At 31.2% G+C, this 14,817-nt stretch overlaps 2 protein-coding genes across 3 annotated transcripts; one reads left to right on the top strand and one right to left on the bottom strand.

Moving 5' to 3' along the window:
• Positions 1-307: 307 nt before the first annotated feature.
• LOC119676930 lies at positions 308-8,059 on the top strand. The gene is made up of 17 exons (XM_038088196.1): positions 308-838; positions 893-1,044; positions 1,120-1,270; positions 1,355-1,542; positions 1,606-1,733; positions 1,793-2,248; positions 2,301-2,354; positions 2,411-2,576; positions 2,647-2,704; positions 3,124-3,833; positions 5,372-5,512; positions 5,572-5,728; positions 5,798-6,125; positions 6,181-6,654; positions 6,715-6,774; positions 6,829-6,994; positions 7,053-8,059. Exons 1-17 carry the CDS (start codon positions 642-644, stop codon positions 7,124-7,126), a joined length of 3,660 nt encoding a protein of 1,219 aa, XP_037944124.1. The 5' UTR covers positions 308-641; the 3' UTR covers positions 7,127-8,059.
• On the bottom strand, positions 7,198-13,228 carry LOC119679814 (J domain-containing protein). Of its 2 annotated transcripts, none has more exons than XM_038092372.1 (5): positions 13,134-13,228; positions 12,596-12,724; positions 11,495-11,596; positions 9,123-9,278; positions 7,198-8,510 (listed from the first exon to the last, which is right to left on the bottom strand). In XM_038092372.1, the coding sequence occupies exons 2-5, from the start codon at positions 12,680-12,682 to the stop codon at positions 8,286-8,288; spliced, it is 570 nt and encodes a 189-aa protein (XP_037948300.1). In that variant the 5' UTR covers positions 12,683-12,724; positions 13,134-13,228; the 3' UTR covers positions 7,198-8,285. The 2 variants fall into 2 exon arrangements, with proteins under 2 accessions (XP_037948300.1, XP_037948301.1); XM_038092373.1 differs by having other exon boundaries at positions 9,162-9,278.
• Between the last annotated feature and the right edge of the window lie 1,589 nt (positions 13,229-14,817).

The following is a 14,817-nucleotide window of genomic DNA, read 5'->3' as shown; positions in this document are numbered from 1 at the left end:
TGTACGCAGCGGATCTTGAAACAATGCATATTTCTAATTTTTTATACTGACAGCAACAACTAATTATGGAACTGAATGCCCACCGGCAGCCCAACTGATAACAGTAACTTAATGAAATCATAGTCATTGGCATTCGTACGAGTCTACACAATCGGTATCAAGCAATATCTCAGCGTGTACAAGTTACTCCACTTTAATTTATTTTATCAGTAAAGAGACCAGGTTCGGCACCAACATTTTAAAGCAACTATTAGAAATTGTTGAAGTAAGATTTATGAAAACGCAAATGGGCGTCATTAGCACTTCGGCACCTTAATGTAAAGAACTTCATTTAAAATATAAAGTTCCATATTAAAACTATCTTATTAAAGAATTCTAGTATAAATTAGGTTTTAATTGAACACCCGCAACCGCTACTGCCAAAATTAAAAAACGAAATTATCACTGCAAAAATTTAACAATAACGTTGGTGTATTATCTTAACAGAATACTTCAAAATAAACGTATAAAAGAAAAAATGTACAAGTTCTCGACTTTTATCACAACTAAGTATTGGATCGAACGGTTATTTGATCGCTTTCAAATATAAAAGAAAATCACGTAGACAAAAAAGAACGTCGCGACGTTTACTTCTTAGGAGGATGTACTCTCAACAATTAAAATATGTGCTTGTGCTATTGCTTATTAATGCGGCATTATGTCAAAACATTAAGGAAGAAAAGAGTTTCACCACTGCTATCGCGAACATGGAGCGATTGCTAAGAACAGAGATTCAGCTTATAGCAGAGTTAGAAAACTTTGCCAATGAATTACAAACAAAACTGAGTATCATACGCAGGTATACTAGTCTGGATCTATGAGTTAAGAATAATAGTTTTAATATTTGTATTAGCGGTGCGGCTATGATGCGGCGGGAAAATCTTAAATCAAAAAGTGATCCAGAGAAATATTTATCGAATCCCTTAAATGCGTTTTCACTTATGCGTCGTATGCAAGCAGATTGGATTAGTTGGGAACTGTTTATGTCGAAATCCGTTGGTGAAGGTAAACATGTGTTGACCAAATATAAGAATGCTAAGATTGCTTACATTGTACGAAAAAAATAAATAAATTTTTTAGCTAATATAAAAGCTGTGCAGCAGTTGAGGGAAAATGTGCCTGACGCTAAAGATCTCTCCGAAGCAATATCAGCAATTTACCGCCTGCAAAGAACTTATGACTTAAAGGCATCCGAAATGGCAGCTGGTTACTTACATGGCAATCAATATGAGTAAGCTAATCTTATAAAGATATGTACTTTTAGCAGTAATGTTTCAAAATAAATATAAACTATTGTCAATTTGTGTGTCTTTAGGGCCAAACTATCATCACTCGATTGTTATACAATAGGAGTGGGGCTGTTTGATCGAGAGATGTACTATGATGCAGGGTTCTGGTTATATATCGCGCTAGAGTTATATGATCAAAATGATCTTTTTACTGCTATTGAATTTAATAAAGTGAAGATTTTAGAAATGTATGCGGAAACAATGCTGAAGCATAGTAAGAATGCATATGTTAATATATTTTTTGAAAATACTTTTCATTCTATAACTTGAATTTTAGATAGACCAGAAGATGCTCTTTTAGTATTAGATAAAGCAATTGATTTATCTCCGCGAAGTGCAACACTTCTGAGTAAAAAAATTGATATTAAAGCAAAGATAAGAGTAGATAAGTCACCACCCAAAGTTGTAAGTTAATATTATTGCAAAGAAATAAATAAGTAATAAGTCTGAGCATATTTATCTAGTATTCGATTAAGGAACCATCTGACTATGAACGAGGATGCCGTGGAGAATACGACGATAAAATGCCTCAAATGTATTGTACTTTTAACACCACGACTACGCCATTTTTACGAATTGCACCTCTTAAAATGGAGATTGTGCAATTAGATCCCTACATGGTTATCTACCATGATGTGATATCCGACAAAGAAATAGCTATTCTCAAACATATGGCAATACCACAACTAAAAAGAGCTACAGTCTATAGTGAAAATTCTAGTAAAAGTGTTGTGGTTGACAGGCGAACTTCTCAATTCGCGTGGTTTTATGATAAAACAAATGATGTGACAATACGACTCAATGAGCGGATAACTGACATGACAGGTTTTAATTTGGTGGGATCGGAAATGTTGCAGGTGATGAATTACGGTCTCGGAGGTCATTATGATACACATTATGACTTTTTTAATGTTTCTGCGGTAAGTAATATGTTTTATTTCGCCAAAGTTTCTTAATCTTTTCACAAGTTAGGATACCGAAATTATACGTACAACTGGAAATAGAATTGCAACTGTCCTATTTTACGTAATATATATAAAATTTTTTTATATGATAATATTAACAGTTATAAGTTTCATTAGTTAAGTGATGTTGAACAAGGAGGTGCAACGGTTTTTCCAAATATAGAAACATCTGTTTTACCAAGGAAAGGCATGGCAGTTATGTGGTATAATCTTAACAATAGAGGGGACGGAAATTGGTTGACATTGCATGCAGCTTGTCCTGTTATAGTTGGATCCAAATGGGGTGAGTTTGAACCGTTCATCGTTTGGTACAGATAACACATACTGAATATCTTGTACACATCTTAATTTAGTATGCAATAAGTGGATAAGGGAACGAAATCAACTTTTTACAAAGCCCTGTGCCAGGGAGTAATATATGATCTAATGAAATGTTAAAAATGGAATGAAATATTAAAATCTGTTATAGAAACTAATTATTAAAGCTAAAATAATATAATAATCTTGTTTAATTATTGGTTATATAATATTAAGTGTGTGGCGGTTGCATATTCACATGATCTAGGTTGGCCATGCAAATTCGGACAAATAAATTATTGAAACTAATATTTTGATTTAGTTAAAAAACGAAAGTTGTCATTCGTACACGTATAATTATTGTACTCGAAATTGAATTATTTATAATAAATAAACATTAAGAATTAAGTAGGGCAAAGCCTACAATTGGTGACCCCGACGTGATAAAAAATGTCGCAAGTAGAAGCAAGTAACAATAGCGCACTGGATAGAAATAACATTCCTGCAGATAGTAATGTATCAAATGATTACAGAAACGAACAACCTCGAGGTGACATTTGTCGTATCGGAATCAAAGCACCAGCATTCTGTAAGAGGGATCCAGACCTCTACTTCATCCAGATGGAATCTCAATTCAGAAACGCAGGAATTACAACTGACCAAACCAAATATGATCATGTAGTCGGCAGTCTTGACAGCGCTACCTTAAGAAATATCGCGGACATTGTTCGTGCTCCCCCTGCTGTAGAAAAATACGAAGCGGTTAAGAAGCGACTAATTCAAGACTTTGCAGACTCCGAAAATCGAAAACTGCGGCGACTAGTTCAGGAGTGCCAGTTAGGTGATAGCAAGCCAACAGATTTGTTGCGCACCATGCGCGATTTAGCCAGCGGCGCCATGAATGATGGAGCAATAAAACAATTGTGGCTGGATCGTTTGCCTGAAGCAGTGCGAGCAGTCGTTTCAATTTCGGAGGCTGACTTGGACAAATGTGCGCAGCAAGCAGATCTGATGTTGGAAATGGGAAACTACAATTCTGTAGCTGTTATCAACACATCTGCACAGAATAATGATCATATCATGAAAGCCATAGACGCCTTGAGTAAGCAGGTTGCGGAATTAAAAACTGCACAAAGACGAAGCAGAACAAGATCTCAAACTCCAGATCGCAAGCGACATCATTCAACCCGTACTGATTCACAAGTAAAACGTTATCCTATGTGTTACTATCACTATCGTTTCGGTGTGGAAGCAAAAAAATGTTCCTTGCCGTGTAGTTTCAATCAACAGGGAAACCAATAAAGACTTCATCGGTGGCGGCCGATGAAGTCCAATTTGTAAATACGTCTAGCCGCCTGTTCATCACGGATCGAAACACACAATTCAAGTTCCTGATAGATACTGGAGCTGATCTCTCAATACTACCAGTGTCTCGATTCAAAAACTCCAAGCTACAATCAACATCGCGATCATTGTATGCAGCGAATGGTTCGGCTATTCCAACCTACGGTAACAAGTTGCTGTCAATGAACTTGGGCCTTCGTAGGAAGTTCGATTGGAATTTTATAATCGCCAATGTTTCAAAACCATTTTTGGGTGCCGATTTCTTGAAACATTACGGTCTTGTGGTAGATGTAAAACGTAGATGCCTGAGCGATACGCAAACAAAGTTGAGTACACAATGTGCATCGGAACACACTGGATATGAGCCAGTCTTTTCCATTCAGAATGACCACAAATTCAAAGAGCTTCTAAACTCATTCAAGGAGGTGACAATGCCTGTTTCATATAACTACAATAACGAGCCTAAGACTACGGTTCGTCACCAGATTATCACTACTGGTCAGCCTGTTTTTTCGCGTGCACGGCGGCTAAATCCGCAAAAACTGCTTTAAGTGTATTTTTAAACAATAGAAAATCTCTCCTATTGAAATTTGGGTCTACTTTGCTTAACTGCTCCATGAACATAAACATTTTTAGGTAACATTATAATATAGATTATAACAAGCATTATGAAAGTGGATGACTTATAATATATGCGTACATACATATATTGTAGATAAAAAGATTGGAGGTTTTAAGTTTAAATTAATTGAAGAAAGCAAATTGTGTTAAATGCAAGAAACAATGATAATAATTTAGACTAAGCCTGTCCTTAAATTTGCCTAAGATTTACATTAGAGTAGTTGCTTAAATATATTGTTTTAGGTTTTCTCTGATGATTGCAATACGTTTAATAAGTTGAAAATATCTTAAATTTATAATTTTTTGAACTCTTAAACCTCTTCTTAGCACAATGACCCGAGCAAAGTCTGGCTTATAAGCTCGAACGAGTTTAGTTCTAACATTCTTTTAAAAGCTTTCTTCTATGGGTTAAAAGCTTAAATGTTTGAAAAAATCAAATATATTTTCATAGATAAAGGTTAATTTACTTATTGACGCTAGCCGGATGAGAGTGTCAGAGTTTTGCGTACGAAGTGTAGTGTATATCATGGAAATTTCTGTTAAACAATTCCATCATAATTTTGTGAATAAATTTTTCGGCATTTTACTTTTATTAATTATTTTAAACAATCATCCTTGTGCAAAATGCGAGTTTTACTCGTCGGTTCAAGAATTATCAAAATTATTCAAGTATGAGACATATTTTTTAACTAATATGGAGAAGTTTATCAAGGAAAACGAAAATAAATTGGTATTTTTGAAGACGTGAGTACTAAATCAAAAGATGAATATCATATAAACATTTAGTATATTTTTAATAAAATAGACGACTTATAGAAATGGAAACTGAACACGATGAAGCGCTTTCGATTGGATTAGAGTACTTTGAAAATCCCGTTAATAAATATCTGTTAACAAAGCGTCTTTTAGTAGATTGGGAGCGGGTGCAAAACTTAATTGAACATAAATCTGGAAAAAGTTTGTTTAAATGAACATATTGTTTATTTTACAACGCTATTATTTTAATTTTTCTGTAGAACATTTGGATAAAATCAAAAAAAGTATGCAAAAAGAGATGTTTCCTGATGAATCGGAATTGAGAGGAGCTATCGAAGGATTTTTACGTTTGCAAGACATATATCGGTTAAAGACTAACGATATGGCCTCTGGTGTACTGCAGGGTAGAGTGTATCCGTAAGCAATATTCTACTTTTATATTATTTCGATCAATCTAATTATATTTCTTGCTTATGATTTATTTAGTACTTATTTAGATGCGTCACTCTGTTTCGATATAGGTCAACAAGCCAGTAATATTAATAAACCAAAACTGGCACATTCTTGGTTTTTGAAAGCTTTGGACAAAAATGGTGATCCTAACAAAACTAATTTAACACTGCAGATTAAAATTCTTGATTCGTTGGCTCAAAGTAAAATTGTGTTGAGAGATTTTAGAGGTGCAAATCAAATATATATGAAATTGCTATTGCTAACACCGGATAATAAAGCATTTGTTAAGAAATATGCCAGCTTCCTAGAAAAATATAGGAAACAGATTATTTTAGAAGTGGACTTAATGGATGAACACGAGGTATAACATATTTTAAGCAAGTTTTAAGACGTTTAATGTTAATAACAAATTGCAGCCACTACCTGTTAATATGTACAATCTTAGTGAAGATGACGCCTATAAGTTAACTTGCAGTGGATATTTAAAACGTAGTGCTAGTGAAGAACGGTACTTAAGGTGCGGATATTTAACAGAGACACATCCCTTTTTAAATTTAGCACCAATTAAAGTTGAGGAACTAAACCATGATCCTTTGTTGGTACTTTATTATGATATAATATCCGATAATGAGATTGCGGTTATGAAGGAGTTGGTTCATAACAGAATTCAAAGAGCGACCATTATTGGACATAATGGCTCAGTTATATCTCCCGTTCGAACTAGTCAGTTTGTTTTCTTACCAAAATCTCAACATAGATTGTTGGAAACGATTGATAGACGCGTGGAAGATATGACGAATCTTAATATGCTTTATTCAGAAGATCATCAGTTTGCAAATTATGGTGTCGGTGGACACTATGCACAACATTATGATTGGTTTTACAATGCAGTAAGTTTCACATATTGTATTAATATTTTTTAATCATTTTTATATTTAAAACTTTCATAGGATAAATCCTTAATAGCATCTCCAGAGATGGGAAACCGCATCGGAACAGTTTTGTTTTATGTAAAAGTGACAATATCATTTGTTTATAATAATATAACTGTGAATACTTTGTAGCTTAGTGATGTCGAACAAGGTGGAGGAACAGCGTTTCCGCACTTAAAGACGCTGCTGATGCCTAAAAAGGGAACAGCAGCATTTTGGTACAATTTACATGCTTCGGGTGATGGTGATATGCGTACTTTACATGGTGCTTGTCCTATAATTGTTGGATCCAAATGGGGTACATCTTAAAATATAAAATTTTGCTGACATTTTAAACACAGTTCTTTTATCTGTAGTTCAAAATCGATGGATCAGAGAATTCTATCAGGACGAACGACGACCATGTCTCATGTATAATGACAAAACGTAAATAAAGGTTTATTTATGTTATATGCATATTGCTTAATACTTATAGTTCTTCTAAGAAAACAACACAAGTTATTAGTTTAGAAGTCTCTTTATATGAGCCTTCAGATAAATGTAGATTTAATTATTATTTAATTTATATAAATACATTTAAGTTACAATTTGCTTAATTTTCTTAATGTTCCAGATAAAATATTTGTAAATAATGTATTTTAATATGACTTCTTATTTAACAAACATCTATTAATAAATCTGTGTTTTTATATAAACACCAACATTTTTACAACTAAACATCACACTTATATTTCTAAAAATTACACATTTAAAACAATTTTCATTTCATTTAATAGTAATAATTATTGTTCGAAAGGACACCGAGTGAGTTTTGCGTGTAAATACTTTTAAGTTTACTAAAATTTAATTTTTTAAATTCGCTTTAAAGTTTTGATTTCAGGTAAAATATATTTTGAGTGTTATTTTCTTCTTTATATTAGGAAAAGTCTGTGCTTTGTTGAGTCATTTCTTTCTCATTTGGTGGTTCTTTATCAGTTTGTAATTTGTCTTGTATAAAACAATGATTAAATTACTTTTCAAAGGGGATTGTCTTAAGGAGCACACCTAACATTAATATACGAGAGATTGTGTACTATATACGAGTATGTATACATGTTCCATGAATCTCATATTTGAACAATTTTAGTTTTTTTTAATATATGTATTTTTTCTTATAATATGCGTATGATAAAATTACAAAAAAGTTTTATTAAAAAATATTTTTCGTTTAGTGAAATTACAGTTTCTTAATTGTTTCTTAATTAGTTTTCTTCAATACTTAAAATAGTATCATATCGTAATTTATACGTGATATATATTTTTTGTTTAACATTTAAAATTAGTGCTTCACATAAAACACATACGTATGATAAAGGATAATATGCATATTTATATAATATTCGGAATGGATATGTCAACACACATTAAAATTTTGGTTTTGTCATTTTTTATAAGTTTTTGAATATAGTGCCGATCATTCTGATCTTTCAAAACAACATTAAGATTTCTACTTAAGAGTACAACATTGAAATTTTCTTATTTTGATTCTTAATGTTTTTAAAATGGTTTTTGTTTTTTTCTTTTGGTATGTTTAATTGAAGCTAGTTTGCTTATATCTCATAATTACGAAATTTATTGGCTACATCAGAATTTTCTGTGCCCCATTCTGTCTTGCGATTGCCATAATAAAGCGCAGCTCCACCTTCTGAAGCTCGACGATGAGCCGGATTCGGTGACGCAGCTGATAACCCTCCACTGCTTGCAGAGCTTGCAGTAGATCCACCAGTCTCTGGTAACATACGATCTTTGGTTTTTGGCGTCACCCAGTGCATAGACTAAGAAAACATATAACAAATTTATAAAAGATATTTAAAAAATTAGATCATTTATTTAAAAATTAAAAAAAATGTACGTGCAAATACTAATGGATGCAGAGGTAGGGCAGTGTTATAGACAGAGAAAGGTAAAACTAGAATTAAGAACTTTTTGGAGATTTATTTTCTTGTTACAAAATATTATTCCTTAGTGTGGGGAAAAATAATAAAAACCTTAAGTTATACGAAATCGCCTCTTACGCATATTAAAATTAATTACAATATAAGGCTTACTTTACAGATGAGTAATGAACATCAAAAGCGAATTTCCATAATTATGTGTGCCAAATGAAATATTTGGTTTGCATCGAGATAAACTTATATATTATCTGAGGTATGATATATAACGAATTATTTTTTAATAGAATATTTTTTTTAAAACATATGACACATATAAGAACGTACAAAACTAACTTTGAGTACTTTCAAATCATAAAACTACGTTAACTTTCGGATTTGAGGTAACACATAACTAAACAAAAACAGTAAATTCTGAGATTGTGCAGCATTTAATCAGATCCAAGGTACATATCAGGTGGTAAGCACTGTTTATTTATTTGTTAAGCCTCATACCTCTTTATCCACTTTTTCAGCAATTGTGTATCTTCTCACCTGACCCACATGTTCCTTCATACCCAACCAGTTTTTATAGCTCATAGCAATGCCACTATTCCGCCACTTGTCGTAGTTGGCGCGTCTTTCAGGATCGCAAAGCGTTTCTTTCGCTTCCTGTTCGGAGGAATTTAAAAGTAAATATAAAAATTTATAAAAATATCAAAATTAATGTGATAATTTTTTATGCCTATGCCTTAAATAAGCAAAACATAGACCGGTAAATAAATATTACTTATTCACTGCATAGTCTTAAGCAGTAAAGTAAATCGCTGAAATTAACTGAAGCAAAATGTGCTTGAAAATCCACAAAGCTATTTATAGACGAAAAGAAAGAAAAGGATGCTTTTGAACTTTTATAATGGAACATCATGATAAATATAGGTTAATCAATTTATTTATTCCTCATTGAATATTTGGGTCATTCAAGAGCATTTGAAACACAGTTATGGTTTATACTTACATAAAACATACAAACTACAAACACGAACTTATGAATATTCTCGCTATTGATTCGTGGACTTAGTATCTTTTGTAAGCATTAGAAACAATTTTTTATTATTAGAAGTATATCTAAGTTTAACTAACTTTTGTCTATTGGCAGAAAGTTTCAATTTATACTTAAAGTAAAGGTAAGTAAATATAATAGTTAGGTATTTGTATATCCATGTTTGTAATATAAATTGTGTTGATTTGAATTTTTCGGAACACCATTGACGTGTTCAAATATGCAACAACTCATAATGAAGAAAGTCAATTTCAATATAATGCTATCTTTTCGTGTTAAAATAAGTTTTAATTTCCAATAGCAACAAGAAAAACGAATAAAATTTTCATGAAGTAACAAAAATTGTAAGTACCGCACCGAAGTATGGAATGAATGCACATATTAAATTACATGATGTTGATTTTCATTGAAATTAAAAATAAATGAAAATATGTAACAGCAAAAAGTCATCGCATAACAATAGAAGTAGCAATTTATGAACGTTTATGACACGTTTCAATGCAAAAACACTCAAGTGTTTGCATTTCCATTAATATTTGCAACTCGGTATGCATGTTATCTGGATCCTTTAGTCGTGTGTCAGTTCCTTTGCATTGCGCTGGCAATGTTCTTATTTTTGCGTTTTCATCTACATTTCTGTCTAAACAGTAGAAGCATGTAGGACACATATGAGGCCAATATCCAGCGATACTCATATAAAATCAAAACTCCAAGCATTTTTTTACCCTTCGATGGTATCTTCAGAAAATATTTGCGTGTTCAATTAAATGCAGCTTTCCATTTTGTGAGTAGAACGATTTTCATGTTTAGAGCTAAGCAAACCTATCATATCATTGGCTACATAAGCTAAAAATCGAATTCGATACATTGTTGAAAATACCTATATGTCATTCCAAGTAGTGTCCATCGGCAGTAATAATATTTTTTCATGACAAGCGGTTGACGGTTGAAGTCGACCTTGGATTAAAGTGAAAAATATTCCAGAGACAATATTTTGCAATGAGCTATGAAGGTGGTAATCGTAAGACGTGCTGGCTAAGATATAACTTGTATGCTTTTAGCGTAATACTTTTAACCGATGCAACAACATGCCGCTAATCATTTGATGTCTGATTACATATTCCAACCATTTGTTGGTTATGACACCAAATGAATTATTTGTTATTTGTACAACTCTCCCGTCATAGTATCATCAGATTTAAGCAACACATAAGGAATGGCATTCTTCTGATGCTAATAAATATAATGGATCTATTTGGCACCATGAATACATATGACAAGTTTGTCATTGATTTATCACTAGTAGGAATTTAATAATTTGTTGGCTTTTAAAAGAGCTTCAATAATTTTAGGTACTTAGAAATCACTCCTTATATAAAGTCGAATGATTTTGTATGCTTGCCGTAAACATAAATTTTGGTAGAATAATGTCTACGATTCTTCTTTCTTGATGTCAAAACATTTAATTTCGCTATGACACCTTCACAATATAGTTCTACTACCTATACGATAGTGACTATTGGCTGTAGTGTTCTAGGCAAAAAAGTAACCCAACAAAACGTCCCGCTAATACGATTTCTTTTCCAATTTTCATAATGTAATAGTAATCAATAATAAATATTTTGTACACAATTTTAAATAAAAAATTACGTTTATTTTTGTATTTGTGAAAGAAACAAATATCTTTGATATTCAGGTTCTATATCAATTATCTATCTCTTATTGTTTCAATATAAATTAATGAAATTCAGTCAAGTTGCAAATAAGTTTCAACTAAAGAAAAAGCTAAAATCAAAAGTAGAAAAGTTCCTTTATAAGCACTTACCTTAAGTTTTTGAAATTTCATTTCAGCATCCTTCTCACCGCTGTTCTTGTCTGGATGAAACTGCAACGCCAAAACCTTGTATTCCGCCTGAATTTGTTCAACCTGTGAATTAACAAAAACCAAATGAGCATTTGTCACTTTTTAATCATAAAAAACTCGTTAGCAAACACAAATCATTTTTTATTATTCAATGTAATATCCAGTTTTAGTAAAATTTCTATTTAAAGATGTTTTTTTTTAATTCAAGATTTAGGTTTTGAATAAATTTTCACAGAAACATGAAGACGTTCAAGACCCTGCAATATTTTCCATTGGAATCCATTGGAATAGTTTTTTTTTCATTGTATGACAATGTGAACGTACTTTATTTTATATTTTTTAATTAAATTTTGTTTAAGTACCTTAATTGGGGGAAGAACGTCTCAGTTTCCCAACTAAAATATTTGACATTTATTATTATTGAAATAGGTTTGTTTTTCAATATTAAGCTATTATAGTTTACAGAAAAGATTAATATAAAAAGTATTGATATAAAAAATTAGAAGAATCAGAAATGTATACAAAAAATCATAGTCACGTACTTGTTACAAAATAAATAATTAAATAAATAAATTATTCGAATTTATTTAGTAATTGTGGCATTTACATTTAATTGTCATAATATCTTTTGTAAACTATGAATAGTTATCATACCTATATAATATACAATACAATATAATAACATATTGAGCTAATAAAATTTAGCAATTCATACTGGGAATGCACTTTAAAAATGTGTAGCTAACTTATCGAGATGATAATGATAATCAATTATCGATTATCGAGTTTCAAGATAAATTTTAAGAGGTGTTAGGGTTGGGATAGAACAAGCAAGTATGTGCAAATTTACTTATCTCTTAAATTGAGGAGTTTTAGTTTCATTTTATAGTTTTTAAAAGGTTTTTGAGTCAAATTAATGCAATTTACATGTAATCAATTTATAAATATTTATATAAAAGATTTTTAAACCAATTTTATATCGAAATATGTTGTTTTGAATTTAGATTGCATTTTAATAGTTAATTGACTTAACTAATGCTATAGCATAATAAGTATACTTACCGATGAATTTTCATCACAATTGAGCATTCCATAAAAATCTTCATCCGGGTTTCGTTTGAAATTGATAACAGAATCAACGGCACTCATTTTATATGTTATTTTTTAATCGTTCTGTTGACGATTTTTTAGCTACGAGTTAAAAAATAGAATAAACAAAACACTAATTAATTTTCTACATATGTATTATGATTTTTTTCAAAATACACATATTATCTATTGTTGTTAGCCAAATCGTAGGTCACGAATGCTTTGAATTACTCGAATATGAAATTGAAAAGTGAATCAAACTAAATGAACGCAATACTGGTTTTCGATTACCGAATTGATTACCGAATATTTAAACAATGTTTTGTAGAAATACGAACAAACTGGATGTATTCGCCCTGTTTTTACGCAATTTATAAAACAAAATAAATCCTACATTACTTTCAAAGAACTTATTTAAATGTGACACAAAAAACAATAAAAGTGAATGAGCTTAACAGAAGATAATGAGAAACTATTAAATTTTTATGCATTACTAAATTTTTATAATTACTTAATTTTTATTTCAAACTGAAATAAATCTCAACAACAACAGCGCGTTGTTGTCGCTGGCCACACGTCAAAACCGAAACTGCCACCGTTGTTTGTATTCAAAAATGAAACGATGATTAAGCGAATATCTACGAAGAGCAGCGCGGGCTTTACTGGAAAGTTATAGCAACAAATGAGATGAAAGCAATTGGAATAAAATCAAACGCCACATCTTTTGTATGCAATGAGTTTGTCTTAAAGGGAAGTGATTAAAATGTTTTTGATTAAGATTTAAAGGTTTAAATCAGGGTGAGAGAACTGTAAACCTACGAAGAATGGGCATATATAGCTTTTAAAAACAACTTAATTTCATTTCTCTGATTGCATTGGCTTTCAGTGGCGCAAATCTTCTTATTAAAACCTGTGCCCTTTAAACGGCTAAAAGGTAAGAGAAATTCTTGGATGAATTTGGTGCTAAAATTGATTTTGTCATATTGGTGCATAAATAAACTAGCTTTTCCAGTATTAACAGATTTCTATTTTTCTCACTCATAAAAAGCTTGAAAGCTTTTGTTCTCTTGTGGACAAGTAATTATTTGGAAAAGCTTACTATCACACAAAAAGTTTTATGTGAATTGAGCTTAAACAAGCTTTCAATTTTGCACTTGTTGCATCAAAAAATTTCTAGGTATAAGCATTGAGTATAAGGCATGTTTGAGGCATTTTATTAAGATGATTACATAGAAAATTTAATTAATGTTGAAGCATGATTATGATGCAAATAAAAAACATCTAACAATCAAATTATATTTCATTTGAAATTAATATTAAAGTACATCCATATTTACAGGTACCATTATCTGCGAATGTTCGTTTGTTCGCAAGCGTTCGCTTTGTGTGAATGCACCTTTAGGTGCTTTCGGCAGCTCGCAAGTGTAACAGAAATCAGAAAGTTGCTAGCCTATAGGTGCTAAACGAGGCATTGGCATCACTGTTGCAATCTGTCAATTATTACGTTTTCGCAAATAGTAAATCTTGCATATGTGCCCCTAAATCAAATAAACTACATTTTTTATAAAAATAAATAATTAATATAAAATTGAAAATCAAAATGAATAACAAATATAAAGCAATGTTAAGAATGCATGAAGTAATGAAATTTCCTTTAGCAACAAAATTAATAGTAGTTTAGAATATTTATGCAACTAATAAGTTAAAAAATTTAAATAATTTTCAATCAATACTTTCCTTATGTATTTGCAAATAAAATTTTTGTATATTTATTATGTACATACTATTTATTTTTCACAATTTTGCAAAATTTTTAAATATTTAACTTCCACAATTATTAAATTTGTGAAACTGTTTAACTTTGTGTACAAAGTTTTGACTTATGATTCGAATATTTGATGAAATTTCCAATGAAGGTTCACAATAGTTTGCTTATTGCGTTTGTAATGTTTTTTTATTTAATGACCAAACTGTTTGGTCACTTCACAATTAGGTGCTTAGACAGAGAAAGTAGTGTTGTTGTTTTGCGTACATTTAAGCAACTATATGTTAAGCCAGCAACTTATTGTTTTTTGCCACACTTGCGAGTTGCCGAAAGCACCTATTATACAGCCATAGTCAAAAGTATTTACACATACTTTCAGTTCCGTTAACATAATGAACGGACCTGATAGATCTTTTATAAACTTAACTTA

This window comes from Teleopsis dalmanni, chromosome 2, assembly GCF_002237135.1.
Source record: "Teleopsis dalmanni isolate 2A chromosome 2, ASM223713v2, whole genome shotgun sequence".
NCBI lineage: Eukaryota > Metazoa > Arthropoda > Insecta > Diptera > Diopsidae > Teleopsis > Teleopsis dalmanni.
This window is presented reverse-complemented; position numbering and strand designations above follow the sequence as displayed.